The 15,171-nt window shown below is 33.9% G+C and overlaps 1 protein-coding gene across 2 annotated transcripts in view; it reads left to right on the forward strand.

Moving 5' to 3' along the window:
• LOC145263805 (ATP-dependent translocase ABCB1-like) overlaps positions 1 to 15,171 on the forward strand; it is a 218,656-nt gene that overhangs the window by 44,498 nt on the left and 158,987 nt on the right. For both annotated transcript variants that reach the window (XM_080120869.1, XM_080120870.1), the window contains exon 2: positions 12,851 to 13,148. In XM_080120869.1, the coding sequence (XP_079976995.1) occupies positions 12,882 to 13,148 (267 nt within the window). In that variant the 5' untranslated portion in view covers positions 12,851 to 12,881. The remainder of the gene's footprint in view (positions 1 to 12,850; positions 13,149 to 15,171) is intronic.

A 15,171-nucleotide genomic window follows, 5' to 3' on the forward strand; every position in this document is an offset into this window, starting at 1 on the left:
TAGAATAACTGCCCGCCCATGGAACGCTGTTCCTCTGCTCTGCTTTCCAGCCGACTACAACATGGTAGTTTTCAAGTCCAATGTAAACAAGTTCCTGTTGAGCCGTCCCCTTAAATAATCAAGTCATACCCAATTCCAACCATTAATAATTACTACACTATTGTTCCAATGACGACTGTACCTTCATGAACTCTTCTTCGAGCATTGGTAAGTGACGACTCTCTTGTAAAAACACAAAAAAAAACCAACAAAAAAAACAAAATTACCAAATTAAGAAAAAAACAAACAAACAAAAAGTATATTTATCTTCATAAATATTTGACATCACATACCCATCTTTGAATGCCTACTAGACACTATCCTCGAGTGTCTAAGGTCTCTCTGTACAGGGGTTTTGTCAGGACAACTCGGCATGAGAATACTTTTTCCTACAATTAAACCCTGACTAAATATTCAAAATCACATAATAATCGTGGCCCAAATAAGATCTCCTCAGTATAGGTAACCTACAAAGAATGATGCACTTTCTCCAAGTGATGTTAACTCAACAAATAGCACGAAGCTGGATACTCTACCAGACTAGATGAATTTTTGTCCTGGAATCCAGTAAAACCAAGAGACCAAAACGAAAGATATACTATAACATATTTAAGTGGTTAATTGGGGAGAGGAAAATTATGTTCTCATCTTCATAACGAGAACTATGACAAGAGAATATCCTTCTCATTGTTTGGACTCTCGAGTGTATATCAGTTAATATCTTATATGTTTTTAGATAGAGTGGTGGGGTTCTCGATTGATTAATTGTGTCTAACTGTGTCGGATATATACTCAAGAGTCAAAACAATTATAAGAATATTCTCTTGTCATAGCCCTAGTTATAACTTATCCCCCTTTTAAATAAATAGGATCTCCCGATCACCAAAGACGCAATGTAAAAACTTAAATAAAAAAAAAATGATGTCGCTTCTGAGCCGCACGGGAAACTAAAATATACCTTCTTCGTCTTCTGGCTAAGATCTAAGGGCAGTATCTGTTCTGTCTAAAAATGGTGTAATTATATCGTGGGGTTTCCGTTCGTGGCGGGCGTTCATACAATGACAATATGTCACAGACTCCTGGTAAGAATATTCTCTTGTCATAGTCCTATTTATTACTAACTCAGAGTTTGAGATGTAAAGGAGAACTTTAACGGAATATTCGAAAATCTATGTTTCTCATATAACGTTCAAGTGTTGGGCCAAGAAAGGGGACATCTTCTTTTCTGAGAACTTCGACTGAAGATTAAAAAAAAAAAAAGAGTAAAAATCATGAACACGGACGTGGCATTAGGGGGTGAAAAATAAGGGCAATCACCCCAGGCACTAAAGAGAAATGGATTACAGTCTCAGTGTTTGAATTGCAGGTGTTAATTCACTTACTGATCCGCGTTATTTTTTTTTAAATCGTATTTCCAAGTTTAATTAAAGTTTTATATGTTTTTTTTTATTCAATTGTATGGTTAAAGTACAGAATAGGTACAAAACACCCTCCCCTCCCCATGTTAAGAATGTTTTTTTTAAATTATAACGTTATTATTTCAGCACGGATCAATAAGTGCACTAGTACCGAATTGCATTATTTTAGAAGGAAAGCGATATCGTATTATCAACGTGTTCCCGCAATTTGCTTAAAAACTGATCCCCGCAATTTGATTAAAAACCTCTGGCCACGATAGATCAATAAATTCAATTCATTTCTTCAAGTCGTTTAATACTAAATTGATCTTACCTGTCTGTTGATAGCTACATCAGCAGGAGACGCGGCTGGAGCGCTAAATGTTTTGGTTTCAATTCTAGCTGATGGCATCCTAACCATTTTTTTTTTTTAAATTTTGAAATCAGTACTACAGTATTAGGTAGAATATAATATTCAATAGAGAATTAGCTCTGTAATAATAAATGCGAAATCTGCAGAGGTTAAAATATATTCAAGCGTATTTTACGACCTGGCAAGTTAACAAATAAAAAAAGAAAAAAAGAAAAACTTATCTTGCTTTTGGTAACATTTATTTGTTTTTTAATCACTTTTTCGTATTGTTGTCTAGAACTGCCTAAAACTAAAATGTGATCAAAAAGAAATATAGAACACATAAATCTTACCAAAGGCAGGATTTTGTACTCTTCTACCCGACGGTAACGTTTATTGCGTGCGTTTCTACCAGTATTTTGTTTAATTTTTGATGTTTGAGGATTATCGAGACTCCTCAAATGACGGTCTCATGTCAGCCATTTTGTCCTTGTTCCAATTTAATCGCTCAACACTACTTTTGTGTCGAACTGAATAAACGCTTTTAAAAAACGTTAAAACACACAAAAAAAAACAACAACAAAAAACAAACAAACTTATCCAGCTTAATAGAAGAGTAACTTATCTTGCCTTTGGTAACATTTATTTGTTATATATTTGTTATTTCTTTGGCTCTTTTCCGTTTTGTTGTCTCTCCTGCAAAATGCACCTTTTACCGTTTTTAAAAGTAAAAGGAGAAAAGATACGAAATGGTGGCTCTGATATGGAAGTCCTTATAAATAATTTATTTGTAATTTATGTTTCAATTGATTAACTTATCCGCTCTAAAATGTTTTGGAGAAGAGAGACAAAAACAAAATCGAAAAAAAAAAAAAAAATGATAAAATAATAAATATGGCTGCCGCGTTCATCGTTAACAGCTGTTTATTATTTATTCATGCCGCAAGGCACAACGAATTAATGCTGATAGAAAATGTCGATCGCAATTTGATAATGCGCGTCTTCCATTTCTCTAGTTGACAGCCTTGTCAAAAACCCACGCATGTTTCAACATGAATATGAAAGTTTAGCTCTCTCCCACTGCAAGAACTCAGACACCAGGGTTGGAAAAGTGGGATTGAGATGTCAGCGACCTCCGAAGAGGGGGCATTCTGACCTGCATAAAGGAATCACCACTTATCAAGGCCCAAAGACCACTCGAGGATAAGGGTTAAAGAGTATACAGTAGTCAAAAGGACAATATCATAGTAATCGTTAGAAGTGGAAATTTGGTAAATTGGATTGCTTAAGGGGATGGCTCATCAAGAACTTGTTTACGTTGGACTTGAAGACGGCCATATTGTAGTCAGCTGGAAACTAACCATCTTTTCAGAGAGAAGGCAGGCCTGGGAGTGTGGAGCTCCTAGAACTGCACAGAACTAAACTCCCACCACAAAATCAACAGGGGTCGGATCATTACAGGAACGGTCTAATCTGTGTTGATTTGGCAAGGGGAAGGAGGAGGTGAGGATAAAAATCGGTAGCCGAGATTACAACTTAAATGCAGTAAGATTTATTAGGTACCTACAAATAAAACCAAGGTCTATTTTTTTTTAAGTAAAGGGCTATCCCACGCCCTTAATAAAACTATAGATGTGTATTTTTGTAATAATCTCCTCTATAAAATTATCTCAGTCGGGTTTTAGGTGCAAGATCTAAATTGGATCGAATCCACCACATCTGGTGTTCTCTTGCTAAATACTCAGCATTTCAAAATGAAGGATGTTTGGAAGATTCCTTTTAAGGGGTCTAATTGAAGGAGCGTAGGTATTTGAGGGGATGAGTATTTTAAGGAGAGATTTTCAGTTAAAAACATTTTAGTATTATCTGGAATCTTCGAACTACTGTTCTCATCCTTAGTGTCGTTTTCACAACAAAATCCATTTTGTGTTGCGTAGTAACATGAGTTTTTATACTTTTTCATTTTGTTCGATACAAGCAAAAAATGCTTTAAAAAAAATGATAAGCTATTCGAAAACCTGGATTGTAAACAATGAATATTGAAACTGATTTTTCACGAATAAATTCCTATTTCAGTCACGCAAATTCTTTCAGTGTTGTACTTCGTAATAAAAAATATTTCTATACTTTTTCATTTTGTGTGATATATAAAAAAATTTTTTTTAGAAAAAATGATAAGCCATACGAAAACCTGGATCGTAAGCAATTAATATTGAAACTAATCTCATTTATAAAACTCACTAAAAATGTCTGTCTGTCTGTCTGTCTGTCTCCGTTTTTTGCTTTCAAATTTTGCTTTCGGTTTCGATTCTGGCTGATAACACACGTCACAGCTTTTTTACATTTGAAATCACGACTATATATATATTGGGTACAATATAATGAAATAATCGATAGATAATTGACTATTATGATATATACGCAATCTAAATATGAAAAACATTAATTTCAAATTTTAGCACAAACTAATGATAATGTTATATATATATGTATGTATATATATGTATATATATATGTATGTATATATATGTATAACATAATATAATATTTACAACCATTTTTTGTTTTCGATTAATAAAAATATTTTGTTGATTTATTTTTTTATTCATCATATCGCTTTCCAGTAAAAAGCTAAAAAATTAAATGTCTGCAGCCATTTAATTTTTCCATACAAATGGAGCTCATTTTGGGAAACCCTGATATAGATTACGCCACATATGCCCAAGCCGCGGGCGCCATGTGCCCGAAATTGCATTTAAATTATAAACGCTAAAAATTAATATCTGTATTTTTTAATTTTTATTTTCATTCCAAAAAAAAAAAAGCACAGTGTAATTTTTTAAAATTAATTCAGTAAACGAAGATATTTTTTCTATGAATAAAATTGAAATAAAGATTATTGAAAGAAAAAAAACTAATTTGATTTAAAAAAACAAAACAAAAATAAACAAACATTAAACTCATTGAAAACACAACACAAAATAAAATATTTAATAGTTTTTAATCGAATCGCGCTTATTTAAAGCACAGCACAAAATCAGTCGTTAACAACTATAGTTTCATATTGTTTTTCTTAATAAAAAAAACTTTAAAATATTTAATAGTTTTTAATCCTGAAAAAATAATAAAATAATTAACAGAAAGAGTTTTGCAAAAAAACATGATTTTTTTCTTAAAAATCAGTTAAAGTGATATAAACGTTAAAAACTTCGAATCGCGCTTATTTAAAGCACAGCACAAAATCAGTCGTTAACAAACAAGACTATATTTTCATGTCGTTTTTCTTGATAAAAAAAAACTTTAAAATATTTAATAGTTTTTAATCCTGAAAAAAAAATAATAAAATAATTAACAGAAAGAGTTTTGCAAAAAACATGATTTTTTCTTAAAAATCAGTTAAAGTGATATAAACGTTAAAAACTTCAAAATCAGTCGTTAACAAACAAGACTATATGTTCATATTGTTTTTCTTCATTATAAAAAGAACTTAAAATAACCATGTTTATTCAAAACACAACACAAAAAAGACAACACCCAGCCAACAACGAGACTATATTTTGATATCATTTTTCTTAATTTAAAAAAAAATCTTTTAAAATATTTTTAATTTTTTTAACCCTTAAAAAATTAATTGGAAAATAATTAACCAGAAAGAGTTTTGAAAAAAAGAAACATGATTTTTCTTAAAAACAGTTAAAGTGGAATATTTTCATATTGTTTCTCTTAATTAAAAAAAAAAAAAAGTTATAAAATCTTTATAAAAATGCTGACTGGCTTGGTCAACGCCAAATTCTCCCTACGCTGAATCGGATAAGCCGAAACGTTCCATTCCTACTTCAAGAACACTGACAGGAAAGCTGTTATAAAGGGAAATAACCGAAAAGCAAAGAGTTATCTCCCCTGGATGCGAAAGGCGAAGGCTTTTCAAGATGGCCGACACAGCATTTTACATGATCTGTTGCTCTAACGTTTTACTATTTTTCTGTTTAAAAAAAAAATAATAATTTGGTTCCAAAACGATGTCTTCTTGTAATTTCCACATTTAGCAACCATTTATATTCCGTGACGACATAACAGAAGCCATCAGAGATCACATCAAAGATGCCTTATGGAGTAGTATCTGTTCTCTTTCGTGCAGAACAATGTGAAAATGAGGCTGCTAAATGGCTCACAGAACAATTGAAGCACATGTTCCCATACGAAAGTTAACATTTTTACATTTATAAACACGCGATTTCCACAAAGTTACTCGAGTGTTCCTGGCGGATGACGGGAATAACCGGAAACGGTACAATAGTTTCTTTTTTTTTTTTCTATATATTAAGATATTATTTTTAAATGTATTACTTTATGAATTTCAGTAGTCGCCATTCTTAATTTGGGAAGGAGGGGGTTGTAAAAATTTGTGTTTTTTGTAATAAGGCTCACCCGGCCGCTTCCGGTTATTTTCGTTATCCGCCGGGCACACCCAAGTAACTTGGCGGAAATCGGGGGTTCATGAATGCAGAAATATCCGGAAGTTTTATAGCAAACCCCACTCTCCCCAATGAATCACCTCTAATTGTGCAGATGCCATTGCTCAAAGACAAAACGCGTTTCATAGATTTATCCGACATAAGTCCAATACAACATAGTTGAATAAAAACTACGCATCAAGTGCGCTTGAAAGCCAAATCACAACATAATATTAGGAAAATGAACAAATATTTTACTTTTTTGAAATTTATATATATATATATATATATATATATATATATATATATATATATATATATATATATATATAAATTTCATAAGTTTTGGTATTGGTTTCGATTCAAGCTGATGCACTTAAGTCATGTGGATATATTTTTTTTATTTTTGAAATCGCAACTATATAATACATAAAAATCGATAGAACATTAACTCTATAATAATATATACGGAATCTGCAAGAATTAAAATATCCCATTTAAGCATACTTTACGGCCGGGATACGCCGGGCGTACCTGCTAGTTTCGATAAATAGTTTTTACAAAAGAGCTACAATAATATCAGAGCGTCTCCATTTACACTGAACGTCTACAGAATACCAAAAATCAATATATTACGTATGAATGAGTCTCCCGTGGAATTTCCACAGGTCCCGCTAGTTTTGTAATCATATCAATAAAATGAAATCGATGAATGGTAAGTTTTTTTAAGACTTCACCCAGAAGAAATTCAAACCCTGTGTTCTAGGCGTATTTTAATTTGATCTTTATAAAAATGCTGACTGGCTTGGTCAACGCCAAATTCTCCCTACGCTGAATCGGTCAAGCCGAAACGTTCCATTCCTCCTTCAAAAAGGCTGACTATTTTTCTGTTGTTGTAGTTCCTATTTATTTGCCTCCCCACGAGGGCAAAGTTAGATACAAGCTCCGTTTTTAATGTGGGAGAAAAATCCAACTGCTCCAAAAGCTGCATTCTGGACTGGAACAAAATTAAAAACTGTCTCAATTTGGAAGAATATCTCCCTTCACTGACTGAGAACAAAATAGAATAAGATAACCGAAAAACATATTTATTATACAACTCTGTGGTTTATTCCTAAGATTAATTTCGCCACTTTTAGTTCTTATACAAGATGGCCCACTTACAAGTAGATCAGAAAATGCAGTAGAGAGGAAAAACATTCTTTTATTGTTTAAATTACATGTTTAATTGTTTAAATTACATGTTTAATTGCTTAAATTACATGTTTAATTGTTTAAATTACATGTTTAATTGCTTAAATTACATGTTTAATTGTTTAAATTACATGTTTAATTGTTTAAATTACATGTTTAATTGCTTAAATTACATGTTTAATTGCTTAAATTACATGTTTAATTGTTTAAATTACATGTTTAATTGTTTAAATTACATGTTTAATTGCTTAAATTACATGTTTAATTGCTTAAATTACATGTTTAATTGTTTAAATTACATGTTTAATTGTTTAAATTACATGCAATGCTATAAAAGATGCTGGAAGTGCTCCCCGTTGACATTTATGCATTTCTGTACACGTTTAGCAACGTTTGCAGCTACTGTCTGTAAATCTCTGGTGATTCTCCTGATAGCGTTGGTAATATTCTCCTTTAATTGGTCTAGATTGTGAGGATTATTTGCATAAACTTTTTGCTTTAAAGTTCCCCAAAGATAAAAATCACATGATGACAAGTCCGAGGAACGTGGTGGCCATAACCTTTGCTTATTGTTCTTTCTTCCGTAAACATGTCATGGACTTGTGTCAATGATCTGTGAGACGCGTGGCATGTAGCGCCATCTTGTCAGAAAAAGAATTGCATTTTGTCTTGTGGTATCAGTTAGTCGTTAAACAGTTCCAAGATGTGTAGATAAACGTCAGTGTTCACAGTTGATTAAAAAGAAGAAAAAAAAATTGGGCCGACTATCTTAGTTCCTGAAACTACGCACAAAATGTCAATTTTCAAGTCATGCAGTGGCGTTTCGTGAATTACGTGCGGATTTTCAGAAGACCAATGGCGCGTGTTCTGGGCATTCACATATCCTGATACGTGAAACCATGCTTTATCCGACATAAAGTACAGCAGCGGGTCCAAACGCCCTTCTTCAACCATACTCAGCAGCCACCTGCAATACTGAAGACATTTACCTTTGTCAGGCAACTTCAGCTCCTGAACACATGTTATTCTGTATGCTCTCATGCTCAAAGATTTCAGTACACGATGACATGTTGTTCGTGATAAACCGACTTGCTGGGATAATCTCCTTTTGTGACTTTTGTGGACTTCTTAAAATCTGCTGTTGGATATCACTGACAACTTCTGGCGTCCGGACTAATTTAGGTCTTTGCTTCTTTACGTTTTCAACAGAGCCTGTTTTGGGCCATTTCTCTACCAAGCTATGAACGGAACGTTTTGCTGGCGCTTTTACCTTTGGGTATTTTTTGCAGAAATGCCTGTGGCGTTTTCTTAATTGATACGGTGCGTAGATAGGTTTCCACAGTCGCTATTCTCTGCTGCAGCGAAAAAAAAAACCATACTTAAAAAGTTTTAAATGTTGATTTGAAGAAATTAGGAAGGTTAATCTGAAAAAAAAATCAAGTTGTCCGGGATAAGATTATTGCCGAGCACAAGAATGGAATTGGTTATCGGCGTATATCTGCTCAATTCAAAACCCCTGTAAGCACCATAGGAAACCTTATTAGGAAGTGGAAGGTGCATATGACTCAACCGTGAACAGTCCGCGCACCGGAGCTCCTCGCAAGATGTCGGATCGGGCAGCGAGAAAGATTGTACGAAAAGTTCAGCAGCAACCGAGAAACATATGAGGCGAACTTCAGAAAGATTTGGAAGAAGCAGGGATAGTAGTAACGCAACCAACGATTAATAATGTACTCCGACGCAACGGTCTTAAATTGCGTACACCTCGAAAGACACCATTACTAAAAAAATGCCATGTTAATGCTCGTCTGGAGTTTGCAAGAGACCACTTATTGAAAACAGATGATTACTGGAAGAATGTGATCTGGTCCGATGAGACGAAAGTGGCACTTTTCGGCATTAACTCTGTACGTCGAGTATGGAGAAGAGATGGCACAGCGCACGATGCCAAGAACACCTTCCCCACTGTAAAGTTTGGTGGTGGAAATGTCATGCTCTGGGGTTCCTTCTCTTCAAATGGTACTGGGATACTTCATATTATAGATGGAAAGATGAATGCAGCCAAATATCGGGAAATTCTTGAAAATAATCTCTTGCCTGCTTCCAATGCGTTAGGTATGTGATAGGGATGGATTTTTCAACAAGATAATGATCCCAAACATACTGTTAAAATAACCTCCGATTGGTTTGTACAGAACAAAATAGATGTTCTTAAGTGACCCAGTCAGCCCCAGACTTAAATCCTATAGAAAATCTATGGAGAAAGCTCAAAATCATGCTCCACCAGCGAGATCCACGTAATATTCAGGATTTGAAGAAAGTATGCGTTGAAAAGTGGGCCAAAATCTCGCCTGAACGTTGTCACAACTTTGTTTCGTCGTATAGAAAACGTTTCGAAGCTGTAATAGCCAATAAAGGATTTTCAACTAAATATTAGATGAAATTGTGTTAGTGTGTCCAATACTTTTTTTTCCGGCTATTCTCGTTTTTATTATATAATTTTTGTTATGCATTAAAAGGTTCCAATTTCTAAAGTTATTTGTTATTGTTAAATTAGTAACTATTTTTTCTTAAAGTTTCGCGTCATTCGCTGCATAAAAAATGTGTAAATAAAGAATAATGGGATGTGTCCAACACTTATTTCCCCCACTATATATATGTATATATATGTATATATATGTATATATATATGTATATATATGTATATATATATGTATATATATGTATATGTATATATATGTATGTATATGTATATATATGTATATATGTATATGTCTATATATATGTATATATATATATATATATATATATATATATATATATATATATATATAGTAAGTTATAAAATGTATATGGCGATTAAGCTACACTGAATATTCCGCGTTTAATCCACTCTAGGATTCTTCAGGCTTATGTGCGAATTCTGTGGTTGTTTGTCGTTTTTATATGCGCATCTTCTATTGAAATTTTAGTTAGCCATGTGAGTAAATTAAGTATATATATATATATATATATATATATATATATATATATATATATATATATATACTAACAATGGGAAATTGTTGGATGAACAGTAACAATTATTGCCTTAATTATTTTCTTATTTCTGGGTGAATTTATTTCAGGCGACGTGGTGGCCTGGACTAATTATCTGAATTGGTCTCTTTTTTCTGCTCCCCCCGCCCGTTTACCATTTAAAAGTGATTCCATCCGAGGCCTAGAAAAGACACGTCGTTGTTTTTTTTTTCTTTTAAAGGACATGTACATTTTTGCAATTTATGACTATAATATCTAAGTATATTTTACGGCCGGGTTACGCCAGGGAAGGGGACACTACTGTATATTGAGTACAATATAATTATCGATAGAGAATTGGTTCTATAATAGTGAATACATAATCTACACGCTTTAAAATATCATATTTAAGCGTATATTACGAACGAGCAACGCCGAGCGGTCTGCTAGTAATTAAACATTAGTATAAAATAGTATAGAGAATTGATTTGAGTAAGATTTGGCAGGTTTTATGTACAAGTTTTACTATGTTATCAGTTTAGCTTCGAAATCTATTTCACAAGTTTGTTTCCTTTATGTTTACTATTATCATGTCTGGTTTTATTACTTGGATGAGTTTTGCTTCAACGTTCCTGAGAGTTTTATGATTTACGTTTTCCGATACTGTTTCTCATTTGTGTTGGTTCCATTTTTCAGTTAGTTCAACGAGTAGTAATTTGCACATATTCCTCTTGTTAAATTCTTTTTGGATCAGATTGTTACAGTCACATGTAATGTGGCGTAGGTTCGTCCCTTTGTCCTTAGAGTATACATTTTCTGTTGTTTTTTTTTATTTGGCTCTGATTTGTATATATTTTTTTATTGAAATCGCTTCAGACAAAGCACGAAGCCGCTTGATATAAGGAACTAAAATACTACTGCCCTTTTAACTCAGATATTTCTCTTGTTACATTCTTTTGAGTTAGATTGTTACAGTCATATGTAATATGCGGTAGTTTCGTCCCTTTGTCCACAGAGTATAAACTTTCTGTTTTTTCTGGGTTTTTTTTTATCTAGTTCTGGTTTATACATATATTTTTATGGAAATCTCTCCAGACAAGGCATGAAGCCATTTGATATAAGGAGGTAAAATAGTACTTTAAAGTCAAAAACTTGTCACCAATAAATGTTAGGTGGAATAAATCCTGACTTAGAAAGCAACAATTCACTCTTTGTGAGAAACATCGTTCATGGAATGTGAGGACTAAAGGACATAATAAGGAAAGTGAGGCTGCCGAAAATAAACCCAAGATCCATTTTCTACTCTCCTTGTGCCATTCATTTGTATGTTCAACAAGTATTCATCTACGCAACTCCCAATTGACTACCTTCTTAAACCATACCTACTGTAACATTCCTTTGAGCCAGGCTATTATATTCATTTATACTGTGGTGTAGTTTCGTCTCTTTGTCAACAGAGCCTAGAATTTCTGTTTTCCTGGACCTTGTCTATCTGGTTTGTGTTTGTGCCATTTCTCTGTGTGTTCCAAAAAATAGTCACCTGCATATTTCCTAGTTGGCTATATTTTCAACTCAGGCAGTTTTATTGTTACATTCTGTTGAACCAGATTGCTGCATTCACTTATAATGTTGTGTAGTTTCGTCTTTTTGTCCACAAAGTCTAGAATTTCTGTTGTTTTTTTTTTCTGAACCTTGTCAATCCTGGATTTTTTTTTTATATAGTTTGTTCTGGTTGATCATGTCCAGTCGGTAAACAGTTTTCTAAGGATCATAGCTTTTACAGAAATGAAAACAAGTCTCCTCTGATTGCGTTGTTTTGTATAGTTGTCAGTAGTGATTCCGTTTACCATTTAAGTGTCCGTTTTGCAGACATATTATTCATTGATTAATTTATACTATCACTTAAATATATTTTAATTCATTTAAATTTCGCATTTATTATTACAAAGTAAATTTTCTATTGAATATTATATTGTACCTAATACATAGTACTGATTTTAAAAAAAAAAGTTAGAATCGAAGCCAAAACATTTAGTGCTTCAGCTGCATCGCCTACCAATGTAGCTATAGAAATATAGGTAAGAACGATTTAATATTAAACGACTTGAAGAAATGAATTGAATTTGCACATGCGCAAAAGCAATACAAATATGTCGGCAAGTTGAAATGAACATTTTGCATTTCAACTTGCCGACATATTTCTCTACACGTTATTCATCCAAACAAAGATTTTACTTTGTTATAAACCATCCTTAGTGTATGATTACTTTTTCCTTTTAATGTCAGTGTTATGTGACCAGTAGTTTAAGAGTTCATCGGTTAAATATTTTCACACAGATGTACACACATGCATACATCTACTTATATTGAATGTATTTTATTTCTTTTCATTTCAGTTGATTCTTTTCTTTCTGGAGCGAACTGAAAATGTCGGTCCATTCGATCCCAACGGCCTCCACAGATACGGCGGTTATTGAAATCGACATAACGGACAGCCCGGATGAAGGGAGACGAAGTAGGTCCATGCATTCCATCAGCGATAATTTAAGCTTACCCTCTACGAGTTTCATCTCGACGGAAGTGGACGAATACTCGGTAAAACCCGTCCATGACAACCCCCTCCTGCCGCACGATATCGTCGAGGACCGATCCGAAATAGAATCAATTCCTTACACATCAAAGGCTTCCTTCTTGGTAAGTAAAACACTTTATATCGGCCTTGTTAAAATTATACACCCAGAAGTTTCTGAAATCAATCGACGCTGCTGAAATAATATAATTCTCGTTAATATGATATGCCTTCTGAAAATTATATGGCATGCTGTTTACTTCTCTCCCACTGCAAGAACTGTGTCACCAGGGTCGGAAAGTAGGATTGAGAAGTCAGCACCCACCAGGGAGGCACACCCTGACCTACAAAATGTGTATGGACAGCCCATTCGGCATTTCCCCATAACGGCACTTCAAGCGATTAGCAATAAACTAACCCCTTCTCAAAGAGAAAAGGTAAAGCCTGGGAGTGTGGACCTCCTAGAACTGCACAGGACTAGCATTTCACTGCAATCAATAGGGATCAGATCACTACAGGAATGGTCCAATCTCTGTTGATTTTGGGGGCCAAGGATAAAACCCCTAGCTACATCGCGACTCGCCAGATCACCAAAATAAAGCAACGTTGAGCCTGATTAGTGTCAGATGGGTGAGCATTTTGGAATACCAGACGCTGTATGTAGGTCGATGTGAACACCTCCCTGCAAGAACTGCAGAAAAAAAACCCTAACGTTTTGTTTTGTTAACTTTAGACATTTATTAAAAAATCTCTGCTATTATAAAAGGAACTTTGTGTGTGTGTGTCTGTGTGTGTGAGTTCGTTCCCTATGGATTCGAAAACACCTTACACAGCCTAACATCACATTTGCATTTGGGAAGTTTTATTACCACACAAACTGAAAGGCTCGACATATAAAATCAACAGTAAGTTGCTTGATATAATAGGGGCGCGTTCGAAACGAATGTTTCTTTTTAAAGCACAATTGAACCATGATACTTGGCTTCTTCATTTTAAACTTAAATCCAAGCCATTATCACCGCACAAGCAGTAAGGTCAGGCATATAAAATCAACAGTAGATTGAAATGAATGTTTCTGTTAAGAGCACAATTGATGCATTATACTTATCTTACACATAAAATAATTTTATGCAATCAACAGTAGACTCTCTACAGTGCAATGTAGATTACAATGCAGTGTGGACTAAGTCACTGCGAGACAGATGTGAAGCTTCCTCTCGCACCTCGATGGGTCCCCAACTAGAGCAGGAAATCAATCGATTGGATTGAAAAATGGACGGTTTCACCGATTTCGATGACAATAAAAATATGAGAGTGTGAAACATTCGTCGATCGTCATTTAAATCCCGGACAACATCGAGTATCTCTGCTAGTATATATATATGAAACTGCATTTAATCAATTTGTAAAAACAGAATACATAATAACGAAAAACAAATAAAAAAGATGGTTTGCAGTGATGGTGGCACCATTTGAAAAGGGGTATTTTCAGAAACATTGGATTGTAAGTTGGTTTCATATTTTTGACTAGCTGACAGCCCGGTGTTGCCCGGTCGTACAATACGCTTAAACATGATATTTTAATTTAGCATATTGCGTATGTATTATTATAGAATAAATCCTCGATTGATTGTTATATATTACGAGGAATAATTTACCCGGTGGAATAATTCGCAAAAATAAATAAATGAATAAATAAATAAATAAAGTAGAATAAAATAATCTCGTTCATCAAATTTCGTCTGTCTTTGTTTACAATATCACGTCAGCTGATATTTGGGCTTGATGATGAATGCTCTGGAAAAGTCACTTCTGATTAATGTTGGTTTTAAAATATGCAAACGCAGAAATGATTTGCGGCGATTTTCAATGGTACCTGTTACAATATTCTTTTAGTATAATTGGGTATTATCCTACACAGTCGGGAGATTCTATTTATAAATGATGCTGCTAGGAACTGACTAATTGAATTAATTCACGTTCTGCTACCAACCAATCAGAAACCAGAATTGCTCCATAAATATTAAACCTTTCTGTAGCAATTTCGCATATGTTTTCTTCGTGTCAACACGGGAAGAATCTTTTGCTCTGTGGATTCCAACTCGAGAACTGTCTACTGAGAACCAGTCACCTTCCATCGGAAACTGT

This window comes from Euprymna scolopes, chromosome 39, assembly GCF_053919585.1.
Source record: "Euprymna scolopes isolate OS-2025 chromosome 39, ASM5391958v1, whole genome shotgun sequence".
NCBI classification, from domain to species: Eukaryota; Metazoa; Mollusca; class Cephalopoda; order Sepiida; family Sepiolidae; genus Euprymna; species Euprymna scolopes.